This window comes from Typopeltis vanoorti, chromosome 6, assembly GCF_054136105.1.
Source record: "Typopeltis vanoorti isolate ZY-2024b chromosome 6, IOZ_Tvanoo_1.0, whole genome shotgun sequence".
NCBI lineage: Eukaryota > Metazoa > Arthropoda > Arachnida > Uropygi > Thelyphonidae > Typopeltis > Typopeltis vanoorti.
Window position 1 is genome coordinate 105,919,864 of NC_143554.1, and position 19,793 is coordinate 105,939,656.

Below are 19,793 nucleotides of genomic sequence, written 5' to 3' on the forward strand. Positions count from 1 at the left end.
TTAGACAGATCATTGAGAAGTATAAAGACTTTAGACTTCCTTTGGTAATGTGTTCCATAATCCATCTCTTTTGGTAATGTGTTCCATAATCCATCCTAAGCTTTTGATTCAGCATGTGAAATTGTGGGAGGTAATAAAAATAATGGGCTTTCCTCAACATATTATCAGGTTGACAGCTAAAGCCACAATAAGAACAGGTGTTGAATTATCTGATTGACCTCAGGTAGGGAAGGGAGTTAGGCAAAGATGACTACTTTCTTTCCACTTGTTTAGATGCTGCGGACTGAATGCGTGTAACATTGGAATTAGAATAGGGGAAGATGGATAAGTAATCTGAGATACAGTGATGATGCAGTATTCTTTTATAATGAAAAGGAAGAACTAGGACAAATCCTTGACTGCATTAATTAGATCAGCAAGAACTAAGGAAAACTCAACACTAGCATGACAAAGATTACGGTTCTCAAAGGAAATATAGACAGAGAAGCTTTTGAAAAACAAGTGCACTTTAATAGAGAAATAATTGAGGAAATCAGCAAAAACAAGTACCAGGAATCCATCATTAATGTATCACTGTTCAGAAGACATCAGAAGAATAGGAATGGCTAAAACAATAGTCAGACTTGCTTAAAATATGGAAGGATGGATCTATCTACACAGAAACAAAGCTGAGGATTCTGGATGCAACTGTTTTTATTTATTTATTTATGATTATTAGTATTTTTAACAGCAACTTATGGATGTGAAGCATTGATCCTAAAGAAGTCAGATAAGAAAAGGATATTGGTTTTTAAAATGTGGTGTTGCAGGAAACTGTTGAGGATCTCATATTGAAAGGCAGACAAATGGACAGGTGCTAGAAAAGATTGATAGAACTTAAATCTCCTTAAGGGTGCTGACAGAAAAAAGCTCAAATACTTTGAACACATTGAAAGAATGAAGGATGACTTCTCAAAATAGTAAAAGTAGAGAAAGTTCCTGGAAACATAAGTTTCAATTAGGTGAATGGATGATGCATCTGAGTGACTAGTTAGATGTGTTAGAGCTGCAAAACAAGTATGGACTGCATTTCTTATGTGAGCACTTCAAGTATAAATTAGTGTCACAACATCACTCAAAGGATAAGTACTGAATACAAAAGTATTAAGGCATGATATAGTAAAACAAACAAAAGTCAACTTCTAGTTATTCTTACACGTGTATAACATGTGCAGGAATAACAGATTTAGGAAAAAGGTTGGTGTTTTACTTTTAATATACCAATGATTTGGAGACAGCCAAACAAAGCATGCAACAGATACTTCTGTTTAACAAATATATCATTATCAAGTGAAAGCATTTATGAAGTTTTAAATTATACTAAATGATAAAAAAAAATTGCTGTTTTTTTTTTGTTTTGTTTGTTTGTAGGGTAGCAAGGTATTTTGTCAAAATAAATAAATAAATAAAACACAAGTAGTTTGTTGATTTCAAGAAAATATTACTGTTATCATCACATCATCAAATATTAAATTTGATCTTGTGAAAAACTTTTGGACCTGCAATCCAATACCTAACCTTTCAAAAATTTCAGATGAAGGTATATTTGTTGGACCTCAACTGGAAATCATTATGAAAAGCTGTTGAGTGGTTTTTAGGTAACAATAAAGGCAAACATTATAAAGAACTGGTTGATGGATTGAAGGTTCAAAGCTAGACAACTTGAGGGAGATCCTTACATGGCCTGTAAGTTATGTAAAAAATAGACTGGAGCTTCTAATATTAATACTCATCTTCCCATGATGTGTCCCATTACTAGGTATGGGACCTGGATACTGCAAGAATAAGGATGGACTAGCGATTTAAGATCTAGCCAATTAAACTGCTGTCTGTATTGACTAAAATCACACAATTATAAGATGGAACAATATAATCAAATATAACTTATGTTCAGGCTTCACTTCGCTCAATCAAACAAAACTGCTGTTTTCAGTTTTAATTAGGGAGCTAAGACAAACATACTTTACTAATGTACTATAGGTTTACAACCTTTTATTGGTGGGGGTCACATTAAAAATAGACATCAGCTACTGGAACAAACAACAGAATAAGATTAGCCACTGCAAAGAATAAGATGATATACTGCTGGTCTGATTGGCTGAGTAGTTGGACTATCTGCCCTCCACCCAAAAGGCTATGAGTTCGAATCCCGGTGTGGGCATGAATGATTGTGATTGTCTGTGAAATTACTAGTGACGTGCGGTAGATGGAGTTAATGTAGTTGCAGTTCGTTGTAGTTGGTGGATTGAGATAGAGGGCTGTAGCGTAGGTGCCCTCCCTCGATGAGTCTTTGGACTCCTGGAGATGTCACATAATAATAATAATAATAATAATAATAAAAGGATGAATCTGTAGAAGTGAATGCTAAACATGAAGATAAAACTTCTTGAATGGTAATCAATTTTAAGTGATGTGGGAAAATTTCAAAATGAGAATATTTTCCAATGAACCTGTGACATAATCATCAGGTAAATATAAGCAGCAGGAACTAATTATGAGTATGAGTAGTAACAACTAATTATTTAATGATGCATAAAGTGGTACATATCTTGTTTGAATTATTTCCTTTTACATTAAACATGGAGTGAAACTTATAGTCTAGCTTAAGAGTGGAAATGAACAATTCAAACACAACAGAATTTAATCATTTAACAATTAGTTAACTGTTTAAGGCAAGTGGCACACATTAGGTAGAGAAAATTTGACTAAAACATACTGCAGTTGAGAATAAGAATATCCCAATTTCACTTAGATATCATCATTGTGATTTAAATTAGGACAATGCAAAGCTATGGAGTTCTCCTCAAACAAGTGTTCATGCTTAAAATTACTTCTATGGGATTTTGTGTTATGCTGATTTCATGTTCTATGAGACCAAACCTTTGCAATTCCTCATACCAGATATAGCATTGCTAATTTCCTTCTCCACAGAGTGACCAGTTCGTCCAAAATATGAAAGTTGAGTAGTTCAAATTTGATCATCTTTTCCTTGAAACATGTGAAACACTAAGAAATCATCCAAACCTGAACCAATTGGACTGCATGCCAAATATCCAAGTTTTGGGAAGTGATTACTATTAATTGTTCATAAGTTTTTTTTTTTTATTTTCAACCTATGTAACTCTACATTGTTCCTCTGAACTCTAACAGCGCAATATCATATACTTCAGCTGTGACTGACACACAAGCTAATATACATGATTGCAGATCATTTTGATATACATTATTTTGATTCATCTTTTGAATGTAGTTAACGCCTTATTTCCCTGACAATGTCTACATAATGTTGGATGAAATACATTGGAGTTTTTGAATAAATTTTATGTATTTTTTGTTACATGTGTGTAAGGAGTGAAACTTATTTTATTATTACTCTGAGATCCCCCTTATTATTATCCACTGAAATATTAGCTTTTCTTTTATGAAAATTCTAGTTTTTAAAGTGGTAACTATTTTGCTTGTACAACAGTTGGAAAACTTTACATATAAAGCATGTGATTTTGCATGTTGGTGACAAATTTGTGCCTTATTCCTTTCTCTCTTTCAACGAATTGACTCTTATTGGCACATTGCCAGCCAAGGGTCTCGCATCAGTGGTTGGACAGTAACTAGAAATTTAGTTAACAGGTATATATATGCAGGCAAATGGCAAAATTTTCCTCAAAATTCTTGTACCTGCACAAAAATGATAAAAGCATTAAGAGAATGGGAACTCTTCTCTAAACAGTCCATGGTTCCTGCCTTATTTTTAAATGTTCTGCCAATTTGAACTGTTTACTTTTATGCTGAAAATGGACAATATGCTTCATTTGAAATATCTGCGTAATATTTTATGTTTGGTACTATCATGATTATTAATCTAATTCACAAGCTTAGGTGCTGGCATTATTCATAGTTTATTTTAATGGGACAGCAATGGGCTCCCTCCCCTCTTTCCCCTTTAGCTAATTTGTAAGGAACACTTTGAGAACAAAATACTTACTTACAAAGTGTCACCGCCCTTACAAATCCTAAGGGTGGTGACACTTTGCTGATGATGTGTTTGCCATTTGGTCTCACAGACATGACACTTTAGATTCTTTTGTAAACTTACCTTAATAGCCAACACTCCAAGATTTACTTCATAGCAAAAAAAAAAAAATATATATATATATATATATATACTGTTTTCCTTTTCTTGATGTATTAATCACTTGCCTTTCAGATGATTCATTATCTTTTTTTTTTATCATTATCTTCTACTTTCCCCTCCCCAACCACACAAGAACAATACACCACTAAAATATAACCTTCACACAACACGTCAAACTGGCAACTCTGATTCTCTCTCTCTCTCTCCTAAGGACAAACTTCATCCTCTAGCATATCCTGGAGTATGTGAAGTTCCCTGTGACTGTGATTTAACCTACTATGAGCATACTTCTATTAACAACTCAATCATCTTTGCCATACTTTCTCGGGCAATGGCTACAGGTGCTACAAAATAGATAAAATACTGCATGGCCCTTCTACTTTCCCCTCCCCAACCACACAAGAACAATACACCACTAAAATATAACCTTCACACCACACGTCAAACTGGCAACTCTGATTCTCTCTCTCTCCTAAGGACAAACTTCATCCTCTAGCATATCCTGGAGTATGTGAAGTTCCCTGTGACTGTGATTTAACCTACTATGAGCATACTTCTATTAACATCTGCCTTGGAGAACATAAGAAATACATTTGCTACTATTATTATGGCAAGTCTGGACTGCAGATCACGCTTTGTACATCCGTTCACACAGGAGATTAGATAGAAAAAAATCAATGTGCTTTATAAAAAAAAAAATACAAACTTGTTGCCTACATCGGACAAACTTCAAGGAGTTTGGAAATCAGACAAAAAGAACATGTTGGTGATGTAAACCACAACAAAATTCTTCTGGCATAGCACATCATTTCTATACGTCTAACCACATGATAGAGTGGCAAAACAGCTCCATGCCATATCTGGATGACGACTACAGACATCGTTTATTCAAGGAAGCCGCAATAGTGTTAATAACCGGTGGAAACCTCAACAGAAATCAGGGTGCAATCCTAAACAGTTCATGGAAAAACCTGATCCTCTCTCTAAATCCATCTGAACTACAGCTAGTCAGTAATCACATTATACGTTTACAACAAACATGCATGCGTGATAATGAATAAGAACAATAAGTCCTTTCAGTCTCTGTCACGCGAACGTGTAACCTTAGCTACTAGTTTGTTTACAACATTTTTATGTTCCTTTCAATTTGCATTTACAATTTTTTTATGTCTTTCTGTAAACGCCTTGAAAAAGCTAGACAGTTTGCTGGCAAAACTGGTAGGCTATAATGTAAGATGTTTGTAAAATGGTCAGTATTAAATATAGTTTGTATTTTTAATTATTAAACGACCAAATATTTTATAAAGCACTGATTAGTTTAATCAGTGCTTTATAAAAGTTGTTACAAGTCAGAAAGATTATTTTTAGTCAGTCATAGCTATGAAGCATTCTCCTAACTTGAACAAGTATGGTTGCATTAATTTGCCACAAATTTGGGAGAAGACTGTTATCTAAAGATCAACTCATACAAAGCTGTAATACTTCTATTTTACATAGGGCAATTGACAAAAGATCTAAAGTCAGAGGACTTTAGATCTTTTGTCAATTGCAGTTTGAATTGTTTCACTTAATCACTGCTGTACATAAACTGTAACAAGTTTGCTCTGAAGATGCTGAATTGAAATCCAGCAAAATATAATCCAGTTAATAAACACAAATTTTGCACTTTAGTTTGTTTGGCATTGTAATACTGTGTTATTTATGTGTATTCACTTACTCAAAATGGAACAATGGACAATGAGAATTATTTGTGACTACAGCCCCAGAGAAAATTCCACAAGTAGAAGAATTTTTGGGGTCAGTAGCAACAGCAGCAGACATAAAAAAAGTGGTTCTTGCTGACTTCAGAAACAGAGTAATTAATGAATTCCAAACAAATAAAAACGTTTTGGGAAATGTAAGCTAATAAAGTACAGCTGACTCTCACTATAGCAAACACCATTATAGTACACTCACTACAATAAAACTACTGAAAAGTTCCAGCCAAAACCTAATAGATAATATTATAATAAAAGAAATTCATTATAGCAAATTGGCCGCTATAACAAACTATTCCTGCAGTTTCTACAAGTTTGCTACAGTGAATGTGCACTATATTATCAACACTATGTTTACATAAAGATGCTAAAATATGTTGATTATGTTTTTGTTGATATCATCAGACTGGCTCAGAAAACAAATGTATACAATGATTTGATATAAGAAGCAATTACAAATTTTTGAGCAATATAAAAATCAATATCACAGTGAAAATAAAAATATTTAACAAGGTTTGAAAAAAGAATCAAATTGTGTTCAGATGTAAAATGTAAATTAGAAAAAGTGCATGTATTTGAACAGTGAAGCATGTGATGAAGTTGCCTGCAAGAACAGAAAAACCACACAGATATGGTAGACGCAAAAAGTTACAGAAATAGTTTTGGAAAAGAAGACTGTACTGAAAGTTGGAAAGTAAGCCAACTTATAACGAATCAGCTCGATCAATTTATAACAACCTGCCATAAAATGGAGCCAGGATATTACTGAATTCTTCTTTCTTTCTTAATTCTTGTAGCAAAGCCGCTTTCAGTGTGAGCGTGTGTGTGTGTACTTATCCTTGACCTGATATCAAAACTAAGGAAAGTAGATCAACTACAATATAAGCTACTCAAGATTTTGATCTATTCTCAACTGCTTATTTGGGAAATGGATATCTGAAGTTTGTCGCAATGTTTAAGGAACTGTCTGTCAGACTATTATCAAACATGCCTAGCATTTTTCACACTTGTAATTACATGCTACATTGCTGAGAATCTCTTTTAAAGTCAAGATATTTGATGGGGCAGCTGGTTTTTGATTTGCCTGTTACTTGTTCTCTGGTTTTAATATCATCATCATCATCATCAAATTCCTGCCATGTACCCTCAAGGGGTGTACAGGATATGACAGTACTACATGAAAAAATTACATCATTACTAACTTCCTATCTACAATTTTCCTCCAAATCAGTCTGTTACTTGTCAAGACTCCAACATTATCAGATCTTATATTTCTATCATCTAAGGCACTTTGTACCGTATCAATCCACCTATATCTTGGTCTTCCTCTGGGTCGTTTTCCTGACAACCTGGCAGAGAACACTTGTTTTGCTAATCTTTCCTCTCCCATTCTATTTAAGTGACCATACCATCTGAGATTAGCTCTGCTAATGCATTCCTGGATGCTGACAATGTCAAGTTCTTTCCTAATATCCTCATTTTTAATATGATATTGCCATTGATGCCATCTGTTCACGCCTCTAATCTTTCTCAGGACTCTCATTTCTGCGGTCTCTAGTCTTTGGTCAAGTGTTTTACTTCTGACCCAGCTCTCAGATCCATAAGTTAAAATTGGTTTGAACACAGTCTTGTATACAGCTAATTTAGTGTTCCGACTAATTTCTTTCTTATTCCATATGAATTTATTCAATTGACTTCCCACGATACCAGCTTTGCTGATTCTGTTGTCTATTTCTCTATTTAGTTTACCATCTTCAGTAAAAATTGTGCCTAAGTAGCTGAAATGTTTTACTTGTTCCACAGGTTCTCCATTCACAACACAGTTGACATTTTCAATGATTCTGCCTATTTTCATTGTCTTTGTCTTTTTATTGCTGACCTTCATACCATATCTATTACAACAGCTATTCAATTTAGTCAGAGAATCTTGCAGACTTGTAGCGGATTTATTTAGAAGTATAACATCATCCGCATAAAGCAAAGAGTTGACATTAACATCTCCAATTTTGAAATCAGGTTTAATACCACATTCCTTCATAATGTGATCCATATAGATAATGAATAACAGAGGAGATAATGTACATCCTTGTCTCACACCAGATTTAACATTAAACCATCTTCCTGTACTTCCTTCAATTCTAACTGCTGACTCACAACTCAAATAAAGACTAAGTATTGCTTGATATAATGCCCCATTGACACCATATAACTGCAGCGTATTGAATAGCTTCTCTCTTGGCACCTTGTCATATGCCTTTTCCAAATCGAAAAAACTTAAATACAGATCTTTGTTATATTCCCATGCTTTCTCGACTATTTGTCGTAAAGTGAAGATCTGATCCTGACAGCCTCTATTTGGCCTGAATCCAGCTTGTTCTTCACTAAGCTTTTCTTCCACAATTCTTCTCAACCGTTTCTCAAGTATACTTGCATAGATCTTGCCAGGAACACTCAGTAGGGAAATACCTCTGTAATTCTCACATGCAGTTTTATTTCCCTTTTTATATATGGGTACTATGAGTGCTCTACTCCAATCATCGGGAATTCGTTCCTCTGTCCAGGCTTTCTGAACTATGCAGTGCAGCCACTGTAAGACTCTTATACCACCATACTTCAGCATTTCTGGTCGAATATCATCTACTCCTGCTGCCTTTCCACATTTCAAGCCTTTGATGGCTTTTTCTACTTCAAGTATGGATATGTATTCCTGACTGCATGCCTGGTCAGTGTTTTTTATCACTGTGCTGTCATCACTGCTTGTTTCATTTAGCAGTTTTTCAAAGTAATTACTCCATACTTCAAGGATATCTTTTTCTCCTGTTTTCATTTCACCTTTATCATCTCTAATTCCTTTTACAGCACTCTTTCCTCCATTCCTAAGCTTCTTCAACAACCTCCAGAATATTTTGCCACCTACTTTATATTTATTTTCTATATTCTTGCCAAAGTCCTCCCATGACTTTTGTTTAGCTAGTTTTACACACTGTTTAGCTTTCTTACATTTGTCTCTGTATTCTGTAAGAGTAAAAGCTGACTTATTTGCCAGGAACTTTTGATATGCTTTCTTCTTTTCCTTCACTGCCTCTTTAACTTCCTGTGTCCACCAGGGAGTTCTGATTTTTTTTATCCTTGCACACAACCTCACCACATGCCTCTCTGGCAGAATCAATCAATGTTTCCTTCAGAGTTTGCCACTGAATCTCCAAGGTTTGATTCCTGTTCTCAAACTCTTTCATTTTCTTTTCAATAATATTTCTGTATTTTAGTCTACAGTTCACATCTGAGAGCTGCTCAACTTTGATTCGCTTTAAAACTTTCTTACATGTTATTCTTTTCAATATGAAATTCAATTTTATCCTGCTCAAGACTAAATAGTGATCACTTCCAATTTCAAATCCTCTGTACACTCTGGTGTCCTGCACCAGGGAGAAAACATCACTATCAACAATAACATAGTCAATGAGACTTTTCTTATTCCTAGCCTCTTCTCTCCATGTGAATTTGTGCACATTTTTATGTTGGAACATGGTGTTAGTAATAACCAGTCCATGTCCTGAGCAGAAATCCAACAGATATTTGCCATTATTATTAGGTTTGCTCTTTTCTCCAAATTTTACCAAAATATTTTTGTATGTCTCACAATCATTTCCTACTCTACTATTTAGATCCCCAACAAGGACCAACTTTTCCTTTTTCATTGTGTCAGTTGCTTTTTCTAAAGCCTCAAAAAATTCCTCCACTTCTACCTTAGTAGAACCTTCTTTGGGACCATAGGCACAAATAAGTCTCATTGTCCAGTTCCCCATTCTCATATTTGCCCACATGACTCTACTTGAGACTTACTGCCATTCAAGAAGATTAGCCTCGTATTTTGTGTTGAATACTATGGCTACTCCTTCTTTTCCTTGATTGTCATTGCCTGAATATAACATTTTGTATTTATTGCTCAGAAAGATCTCACCAGTTTTGGTCTTTTTTGTTTCAGTCACCCCTATTATGTCGATCTGGTACTTATCTAATTCCTCAGCTAGCTCCATTTCTTTGCCATTCAGGCTTCTTACGTTGATAATACTGATCTTTAACTCTGGTGATGTTGAGTTGGGGTTTGTTTTCAGATTTGTTCCAGTAGCTGACTTTTCGCTGTTCGCCCTGGTTCCCTGGCGAAAACAACGGGGGCCTTGTTTAACCGGGCGACGTCCCAGCCGGCATGAAATTTTGTCATGTTGTACCATCATTTTTTATTTTGGTTTAACCAATAAGAATACAATTTGGTCGGCTAAATCCCAAATTGCCAGCCCATCCTCGTTCGTTCAGTATCAAAGTAGATACCCAACAGGGTGCACCAAGAGAAGGTGAGGATTGGACATTAGGTTCAGAAGCCCTGGTCGGTTCTCCGCATTCCTTTAAAGGCTATGTGGAGGTCTCCTCTCAGTTATACAGCTTTGACCCTTAAGCACCCCTGGTTTTAATATAAGAATGTAAAAATGTAATATTTTGAAACCCTTGATAATGCCAAAGGGACTTTAGCAAAATGTTGACACCTTAGTTTAAATTAAATCAGTTTTTAAAATAAACATAAAGAAATTAGAAAATTTTCACACTTGTAATTACATGCTACATTGCTGAGAATCTCTTTTAAAGTCAAGATATTTGATGGGTCAGCTGGTTTTTGATTTGCCTGTTACTTGTTCTCTGGTTTTAATATAAGAATGTAAAAATGTAATATTTTGAAACCCCTGATAATGCCAAAGAGACTTTAGCAAAATGTTGACACCTTAGTTTAAATTAAATCAGTTTTTAAAATAAAGACCCATAAAGAAAATTAGGGAAATTAGTAACTGGCAGAGCCACATTACAATTGAAAACTGAAAGAACTTCTCTACATTATTATTATTATTATTATTATTATGGATGTATAAACAATTAATCAGAAGTGATGGGATCATTTTAACACCATACATGATGAGTATTATCAAAATAACTCTTTAAAAAAATAACAAGAACAGAAGAAGAAAAAGCAGGTGAAAATTTGAGGCAATGTAATTGAACTATTTTAGTAGAAAGAAGAGCAAGGAATGTTCAAATTAGATACTTAATAATATTCAGAAGAAAATTTCTGGTAAAAACTCATAATGAAGTATCTATTTTTTACATAATACATTTTTGATTGTAATGTATTATAGCATCCTACCTCTCTAGGATAAGCAAGGGTAGTGAGTGATACAATTACAGTGATTTTTCAATTATTCAACCTTTAAATAATTGAATGGATCACTTCAACAAATTCAACACGTGAATGGATCAGTATGTGTCAACAAGATTGTGCTACATCACCATGTAAATACACCTTTAGTTATCTGAGCTTTAAATTATGTGACTGACAAACTGATATTTTCTGCTGCAATCAGAAAAATGACAGATTACTACATCACTGTAAATATATTAACAAGTTAAACAAATAAAACATACCAGCTCCAGCATCTTGAATTATTCCTTCCTTTTCAGCTTCATATTCTGCCCAAGCTGCTCTGCGCTCCTCTTCAGTCAGATCTTCCCCAGGATTATTCTGAAGAAGAGAATCATGCTCATGGTATGTCACAATCCATTCTTTATGACGAATTAGTAATTCTGCCAGCAAACGATCCTAAATATGATTAAAAATTACATATTTACAGATATATATATCTGTAAATTCAGAATATTGTAGTATATATATATATATACATATATATATATACTACAATGCAATGCATCTACTGTAACTCAGAATAGACTTTTACATAATCTATGAGATTCTATAATTTTTCTTTCCTTCCTTCTCACTTTTCAGTTATTTTTTTTATGCTGCATATATAAAAGAATTCCTTTGTTATCTTCATTTACAAATACAGTAACTATTCTGCTCAGCCCAATATAATTTAATGTTGTTTCAATATAGCACACATGATTCCAGAAAGAATTTTTTTAAATGAAAAACAAACATAAAATAAGTAAAACTACACTAAAAAAAAAATTCAAAATTCAAGTAAAAATAATCTCATTTCACTGAATATTTAGAACTCATCCACTCTGCTATCTTTGTTTACACTTACTTGGACCATAAGGTTCAAGCATCTCTTTTTTTTTATGTCATTCCCCACTCTGAAAGCTTGCAGACTTATTTTTTTTCCCCCCAAGGATATTTAATAACAGGAAGTTGAAATTATACACCAAGAAATAAGTGAACATGCACTACTTTTCCACAGTCTCCAAATGTATTGATGCAAATGTCCCAACGACAGATCAGTTTATAAGTACTGAAGAAGTCCATGCCCACACCCAGACTGGGAACCAACATCGCACCACCTGATTAACTTCCTCATCAGTAGTGAAATGCCTTCCGGAAAGGTGTTTCTTAAAGAGGACAAACAAATGGAAGTCTGAAGGTGCTAAGTCTAGGCTGTAGGGAAGGATGTGGTAGAGTTTCCCAATGATTATTAGAGTGCAACCACTCATGAGTAGTATGAGCAGTGTATGTGTGTGTGTGTGGAATAGCACTGTCAAAATAAGAGTGCTTGTCAGGAGTCCTGGTTGTTTGCTTCAAATGTTGGACAAACATGTCACTGGTCATGGAGCCTCGTTTGCTCTCTGGAGTAAAGAGTGATGGCACGTCTCCTGTGATTAGGTGAGCAAGAAAATCCTTGCCTTTGTCACTGTATCATAACAGATTCTCCAAACACATCCAAATGCATGTTGCCTTGTGCTCCACTAACAATTGTAGGACACAGATGAGAGCACACCTTTCAAAAGCCAAGGATATCATGAACAATTTTTCAAACAGTGGACTTACTCAAGGTTCAATTTCACACAGTTGCACTTGCTGGCCTTCAAGAATGATGCCTGTTGGCTGCTTAAACTAATAATCATCATCCTATTCATCCTTACTTCAGTCTTTTATGAATCTAGAAAAATCTATCACATTATCTACCTGATTGCTGATGTTCAAACCAGCTACTGCTTGTTAAAACAATTTTGGGATGCAGAAATTATATGATAGTGCCCTCTCCCATACATGGGATATTCTGCAACCACAGTGGTCATTTACGTTCATATTTGGTTCACTGCATTGTTCACCAGCTTATAAGAGCCAGTGATTTGTGAGCTAAAAAATGCAACAAACCTAACCATGATATGAAGATTATGGCAGGTATATGGAATACTTCTTATGAGAATAGAATGACAGTCTGTGGTCTGTACTATTGTGTGAACAATGGTTAGAGTGGATTTGCCACAAAGGGATCTTTGACTTCATGGAGATGTCCAAGAAATAATAATATTAAAATTTTAGGGTGTTCCGATCTTTTCATCTTAATTTAATTCTTTGCTGCCTACCAAGTCATAATGCATGTTCACATCATTTGCCTCTCAGTGATAGGTGGAACTGAGTATTCTGTACGTGTTGATTAATTTTAACGGTACAGATGAGAACACAGACTGATAAGAAAATAACTATTTATTAACTTATTGCTGATATTTCACTGGTATTCTATCCAGCATCTTCAGAGTATAAAAAGTATGTTATAGTATGTGAGACAACTGCAATCCAATATAACAATGAGACTAGTTTAAACAATTTGTAACATACAACACAAAGCCTAAAGTCCTAATTAGGCACCATCTATGTTGAGGGGAAAAAAAAAAAAAAAAAAAAAAAGTATTAATCTGGTCTTAAGATGATTGTCTCCCAAATCTTTGGCAAATTTATACAGCCATACTTGTTGATTCTAGGATTCCTTTTTTTTTTATCCACCTAAAAATATTTTAGAAACCATACCTTAAAAAGTTCAGACATTATGGTGAGTTTTGATATCATCTCACTATTCACAAATGCAGTATTAACTGAAACCCTTGATTTACTAAAGTCATACTTTCCTCCTGATATATTCCAACTATTTAAATTCACAGTACAGGCAAGGTATTTTACATGGAAAGGGAAAATTTATAAACAATTAGATGGGACAGCAATGGGCTCCCCCCCTTTCTCCCCCCAGCCAACTTCCACATAGAACACTTGGAAAAGTTAACTATCAATACAGCCATGCTCAAACCAAAGCTCTGCTATGCTATGTTGATGATGTGTTTGTAATTTTGACACATGGCCCGACACATTGGATACATTCTTATCATATTTAAACAGCCAACACCCTAAAATCCACTTATAGAAAACCCACACATACAGGGAGATACTTACACAAACAATCACATCATCGCCCATCTCAACAATATGGTATCCTAAAAACACTAACCCACAGAGCTAGAGCGATTTGTTCCAATGATATTACTCTCACTGTTGAACTCACTCACTCATTACATCACACCTTCTTATCTTAATGGCTATAATCCCCATAACATAGACAAAATACTAAATGCTCCCCCAGAAAGCCCCCCCCCCTTATGTCTACCACAGAACACTACAACAAAAACTGCCACCATCCCATATAATAAAGGCACATCTGAAAAGATATCTAGAGTGCTGAATAAACATTGACTACACACAATATTTAAACCGTATGTGAAATTGGCAACCCTCATCCATTCACTCAAGGACAGGATCTCTCCTTTATCACATCCAGGAGTTTATGTGATTGAGCTTACTATGGACACACAGGAAGAGCTTTGGACATCCATCTCAGTGAACATAGAAAATACATCCAGCACTATTGCTATGGTAAGTCAGGTCTAGCAGAATATGCTTTGGATACCTCTGCACACAGGATCGAGTGGAAAAAACAAAAGTACTGCACAGAAGTTTTTATAAGTCAGAGAGGTTGTTCCTGGAATCAACAGAAGCCTTGAAACATACTCCAAACCTCAACAAGTGTGGCTGTATAAATTTGCCAAAGATTTGGGAGACAGTCATCTTAAGACCAGATTAATACCTGCTTTTTTTCTCTCTCTCTCTCTGGATTTTTTTTTTCCCCTTCAACATAGATGGCATCATAATTAGGATAAACTTCAACATAATTAGGACTTTAGTCTTTTGTGCTGTATGTTACAATTGTTCAAACTAATCCCATTGTTATACCGGATTGTGGTTGTCTTGTGTACTGTAACAAACTGTTTTTGTGCTCTGAAGATGCTAGATAGAATACTAGCGAAATATCAGCAATAAGTTAATAAATAGTTATTTTCTTGTCAGTCTTTGTTCTCATCTATACCATTAAAATGAATCAACATGTACGACCAACACATAAGAATTCCTACATGTTTGAGTATTCTGTAAACATGCTTACACTTTCACTCTTTTCTGGTTTCCATATTTATAATATGAAAACCATAAAGGTTATGATATATGAATTCAAGAGTGCAATGTGAGGTTGGGTAATTAACTTCTATTCAGCGTGAAAAAGTATACTGAATAATAATTAAATGTATTTATAGACTTTAAGAATAATGATTTTTGCTGCATTTAAACTGAAATGCATTTCAATATTTTACTTACACTGCTTAAGAAAATAGTTGGTTGGATGGTTTGATGTTTTATGGGGCAAGGACAGATGTGGACATATTGTGCTGGTAAATAATCATAGCAGTATACAAGTTAAAAAATAGTAAAATATTAAATAATTAGATACAGAGAAAAATGTATATAAATGCATTTCTAAGAAGAAGAAAGGTGTAGAAAAACAAGTACAAACAAATGGATAAAAAGCAGTTGTAAAACAGTCAATGAAGAAGTTAAAAAATTCATAAAACATAAATAAAAAAGGTATTAAAAGGGTATACACGAGAAACAACAGCTATAAATAGAAATATTGTAAAGGATCTATATACAGTAAAATATGTTAATTGTTTTAAAAATTTTAAATTTATAGGGCTCAGACAAATTATAAATATGGCCAAAATAATAACTTTGCTCATTCATGAAATGAGGACAGTCATTTAAAATATGACAAATGTTAAGTTTGGCATTATAAAACTCACACACACACATGCATGTTACCACCCCTCAGTAGGAAGGAATGTGCAAAGATTAGACTGACTGCCATCATTTCATTACAGGCTTAGTTTGGTAGGGCTGATTATTAGCCTCTCTCTATTCCAAAATGATTGCCACTAGGATAGAAGTTTGTGTCTGATAATTTGCTGGTAGTCAGTGTATGGGACAGGCAGAAGGTGGATGTTTGAGAAATGAGCAGACCTAACTGCAGCATCTGCAGGCCCTCATTTCCCTCGATCACAACATGGCTTGGAATCCAACAAAAGCATATATCTAAGTGTAGCTTCCATAATTGAAAGAGGTGGCGTTGGATTCAGGAGAGTACTGAATGTTTTTGTAGCTACAGACTTTTTATTATCTGAAGAGAACTTTGTGTCTCAATATAATAGGCACCTTTGTTAGCAATGCAAACTGATGTACTTTAGTGCAAGTTCTATTGTGCACAGATCAGCTGAAAGTTGGCAGAAGATCCCACTAGGTCCTCTAATTTTGAACCATCTGTATTGATAGGAACAAAATCAGAGTATTCAATTTTATTAGCTTCAAAGAGTTGCTGATAGACAACTAGAGAAGTGGAAAATTTTGGTAGCTTACTGAAAGACAAGCTACATGTATGCATTACAACTGCCATGGTGGATTTTTTAATGGTATCTGGGCTATGTTGTTTACTACAATCTTTAGACCTTATAGGAGAGCATAGAAATACATAACATGCAAAATGCTCCAGTTGCTATTTTGACAGCTATCACAGTGTACTCTCAATGGCAAAAGCATAGACTTGGGACCCATAATCAAGTTTTGATCTTATCAATACCCTGTACAAACAAAGCAAAGAACACTTGTCAGCACCCCCAGAAGGTGGAAGACAGGATGCATAAAATGTTCGCTGCTTTATGGATTGTCTCCTAACTGACTTATGTGAGAGAGGAAACTGAGTTTGCTGTTAAAAATCAGTCTCAAGAATCTTGCTTATGGCACAACTGGAATTAATGATTGTCCTAGTCAGAGTTCTGGGTCAGGATGAAGACCACATCCATGGAAAAATACACACAAACTGTCTTAAGCTGTAAAATTCTGAACCCATTTACAAGTGTCCATTTTGAGAGATGGTGAATGGTTCACTGTCACTGTCTTTCTATGATCCTTATATTACATGAATGGCAGTCCCTGACATAGAGGACATTACTTACTATTGGAGAAAATTGTTCTGTAATCAAGTTGACCTTGATTGCAAAAAGCATGACACTAAAACTGAACCTTGTGGGCTTCCTCTTCTTGGTTATAGAAATCAGAAGAGAGCACTTCCTACTCAGACTTGTAAGATTAGATAAGTTCTTGAAAAGAGGGAGATTCTCTTGAAGACCAAAATTATGTAGGTCTTTCAGTATTCCAAATCTCCAAGCAATGTTGTATGCCTATTCAATATCAAAGAAAGCTGATACTGGATTCTCATGTTCCAGGAAGTCATCTCTACTGGATGCCTCCAGTCAGACTAGATAACGAGTAGTAGAATGATATTTTCGGAAGCCAGATTGCATTCTGGAAAAAAAAAAAAAAAGTTGTTTCTCTCCAGAAACCACAAAAGACAAGAGTTAACCATTTTTTCGAGAATCGTGCACAAGCAGGTAGTCAGAGAAATTCCACCCATTTCTCATCTGTCCAGGATGAGTTTCCTGATTAGGGAGTATAGGTTAATTAATGTAAGTCACCTTTCCATTCCTTTGCTGCATACTTCTAGGGATAAGTATTTTATATCTGTAGAAATGTGTGTTCATGGGGTCGTGTCTGTTCTTAGGGATGAACAACCCAAGTTTCAGGGAGAAAAACTCCACTAACTCCATATGAAAGACTGGCTAACTCACCACTTGATTGAAAACTCCTGATAAAGATTCTTCAAGTCACAGATGGGATTAAAACCTGGGTCTTTTCAACCAAAAGGTTCAGCTATACCAACTGAGCTATGGAGGAACATTAGAGCATAACTGAATAGTAGTTATTTGGGAATTTTGGATACTTCCCAGGAGCCAGTCACCGTACTCAATTTTCCATCACTATCTGTGATGGGGTGTATAAGTGCCCATGCAGGAACGTGTATATCACAGGAAAGTGATTACTCCCAAATAAATTCTCATCAGTTTCATACTGGAAGAGTAGGAAAAGGGAGGACAAGCAAACAGTTAAGGCATGAAAGTTAATTTGGGTAGGCATTGTTGGATTCTGAATATATAGAGATTGGAGTAATTATTATTTGCTTCAGAATCCAACATGATCTTCCATCACAAAGACTAGACTTGTAAATATTATTTAATGTAAATAACTTATTTTATAATTTAATATTCATATAACTACCTTAATTTTGTCTAATATTTAATTATTTAATCAAGATATATGTATTGATAATGAAAAGACTGTATTAAATATTATTAAGCTATTTTAATTATTACTATATTAATATTATAAGAACTTGTATTTGATAATTTAACTGCGCATTATTTGAAATGTAAATATTCTCTATTTATTCCTGTTTGTAAAGGCCTCTCAGGGGACCCTGTAACCCCTAGAGAGCGCGTCCCCTGGATGGCGGATAGGGGAGCCCACCATGTGTGTGTGTGTGTGTGTGTGTATATATATGGTGGGGTGGTCCGAATATACTGAATAAGGACTTGTGGACCAACAGGGCCATAAGGGGCAATCATCTTGATTGTAAGGGAAGCGGCACTCCCATGGAACCCTAGCTGGATCTATCCTCTCCTTCTTCTACTTTGAGGAAGACCCACTTACTTTAATCTTTCCTATAAGGCCTTATCAGCCAACTCTTCTTACTTTATGACCCTTGTGCTATTAGAGTACTCGAGGACCATGGGGTCTTTTCATTTCTGGCCTTACAACTATGCCCTCTCTATAAACCTTACTATATTTCTTCTATAATCTACCCTTTCCCCTTCAATATACCCTATTCCTCCTATGGGTTTAAATTCGGAAGAAGGCGAGTTCAGAAGCCTTAAGGTAGCAGCCCTACCACTGAACTATTCCATTGTCAGGCTAGTCCCCTGACATGGAGAACATAACCATACTTGTAAGCTGACAGAAAAAGATAATCGGATTGAATCTATGGGAAACGACCCTGGAATGGAAAATGGAAACGACAAAATATAATACACATAGCAAACTGGAATGTAAGAGGAATAGCATATAAAGAAATAGAATTAGACCAGTTATTAAATGAAAGAAATTTTAAAATAGCAGTAATCACTGAAACAAAAAAGAAATTAAAAGGAACTATGAGAACTGAAAATTTTAATGTGATATACAGTGGAGTCGACAGAGACCAAAGAGCACAAGCAGGAGTCATGATTTGGATTCATAACTCCCTTTCAAAACAGTTAAAACATTATAAATTATGGAATGAAAGAATAATAGAAGCTAGAATAAAAATAGATAGAGACTATTTAACAATAATTGGTTTATATGCCCCAGAAGAAGGAAGAGAACAGGATAATATTGATTTTTATAATCAGCTACAAAACATATATAATAAAATAAATAAAAATGATTACATAATTTTAGCAGGAGACTTAAATGCAAGAATTGGAAACATGAAAATTAATAATAATATAAGAATACATGGAGAACACACTCTAAACAGAAATGGTAAAAAATTGATTGACTTTGTAGTTTATAATAACCTAAAAATAATGAATTCCTTCTATAAACATAAAGACATACATAAATATACTTGGGCAGCAAGAGGATGGAAATCAATATTAGATTACTTCATATTAAATGAAAAGACATCAAAATTTTCACTAGATGTTAGAGTTCACAGAGGATATGAAATAAGCAGTGACCACTTCTTTGTTAAAATAAAATTAAGATTACCACCTAA

General features: G+C 34.7%; 1 protein-coding gene across 1 annotated transcript in view; it reads right to left on the reverse strand.

Moving 5' to 3' along the window:
• The window catches only part of LOC150105775 (uncharacterized), a 625,951-nt gene that overhangs the window by 96,636 nt on the left and 509,522 nt on the right, over positions 1–19,793 (reverse strand). The window contains exon 24 of the mRNA XM_090394343.1: positions 11,398–11,572. Coding sequence (XP_090250469.1) covers positions 11,398–11,572 — 175 coding nt within the window. The remainder of the gene's footprint in view (positions 1–11,397; positions 11,573–19,793) is intronic.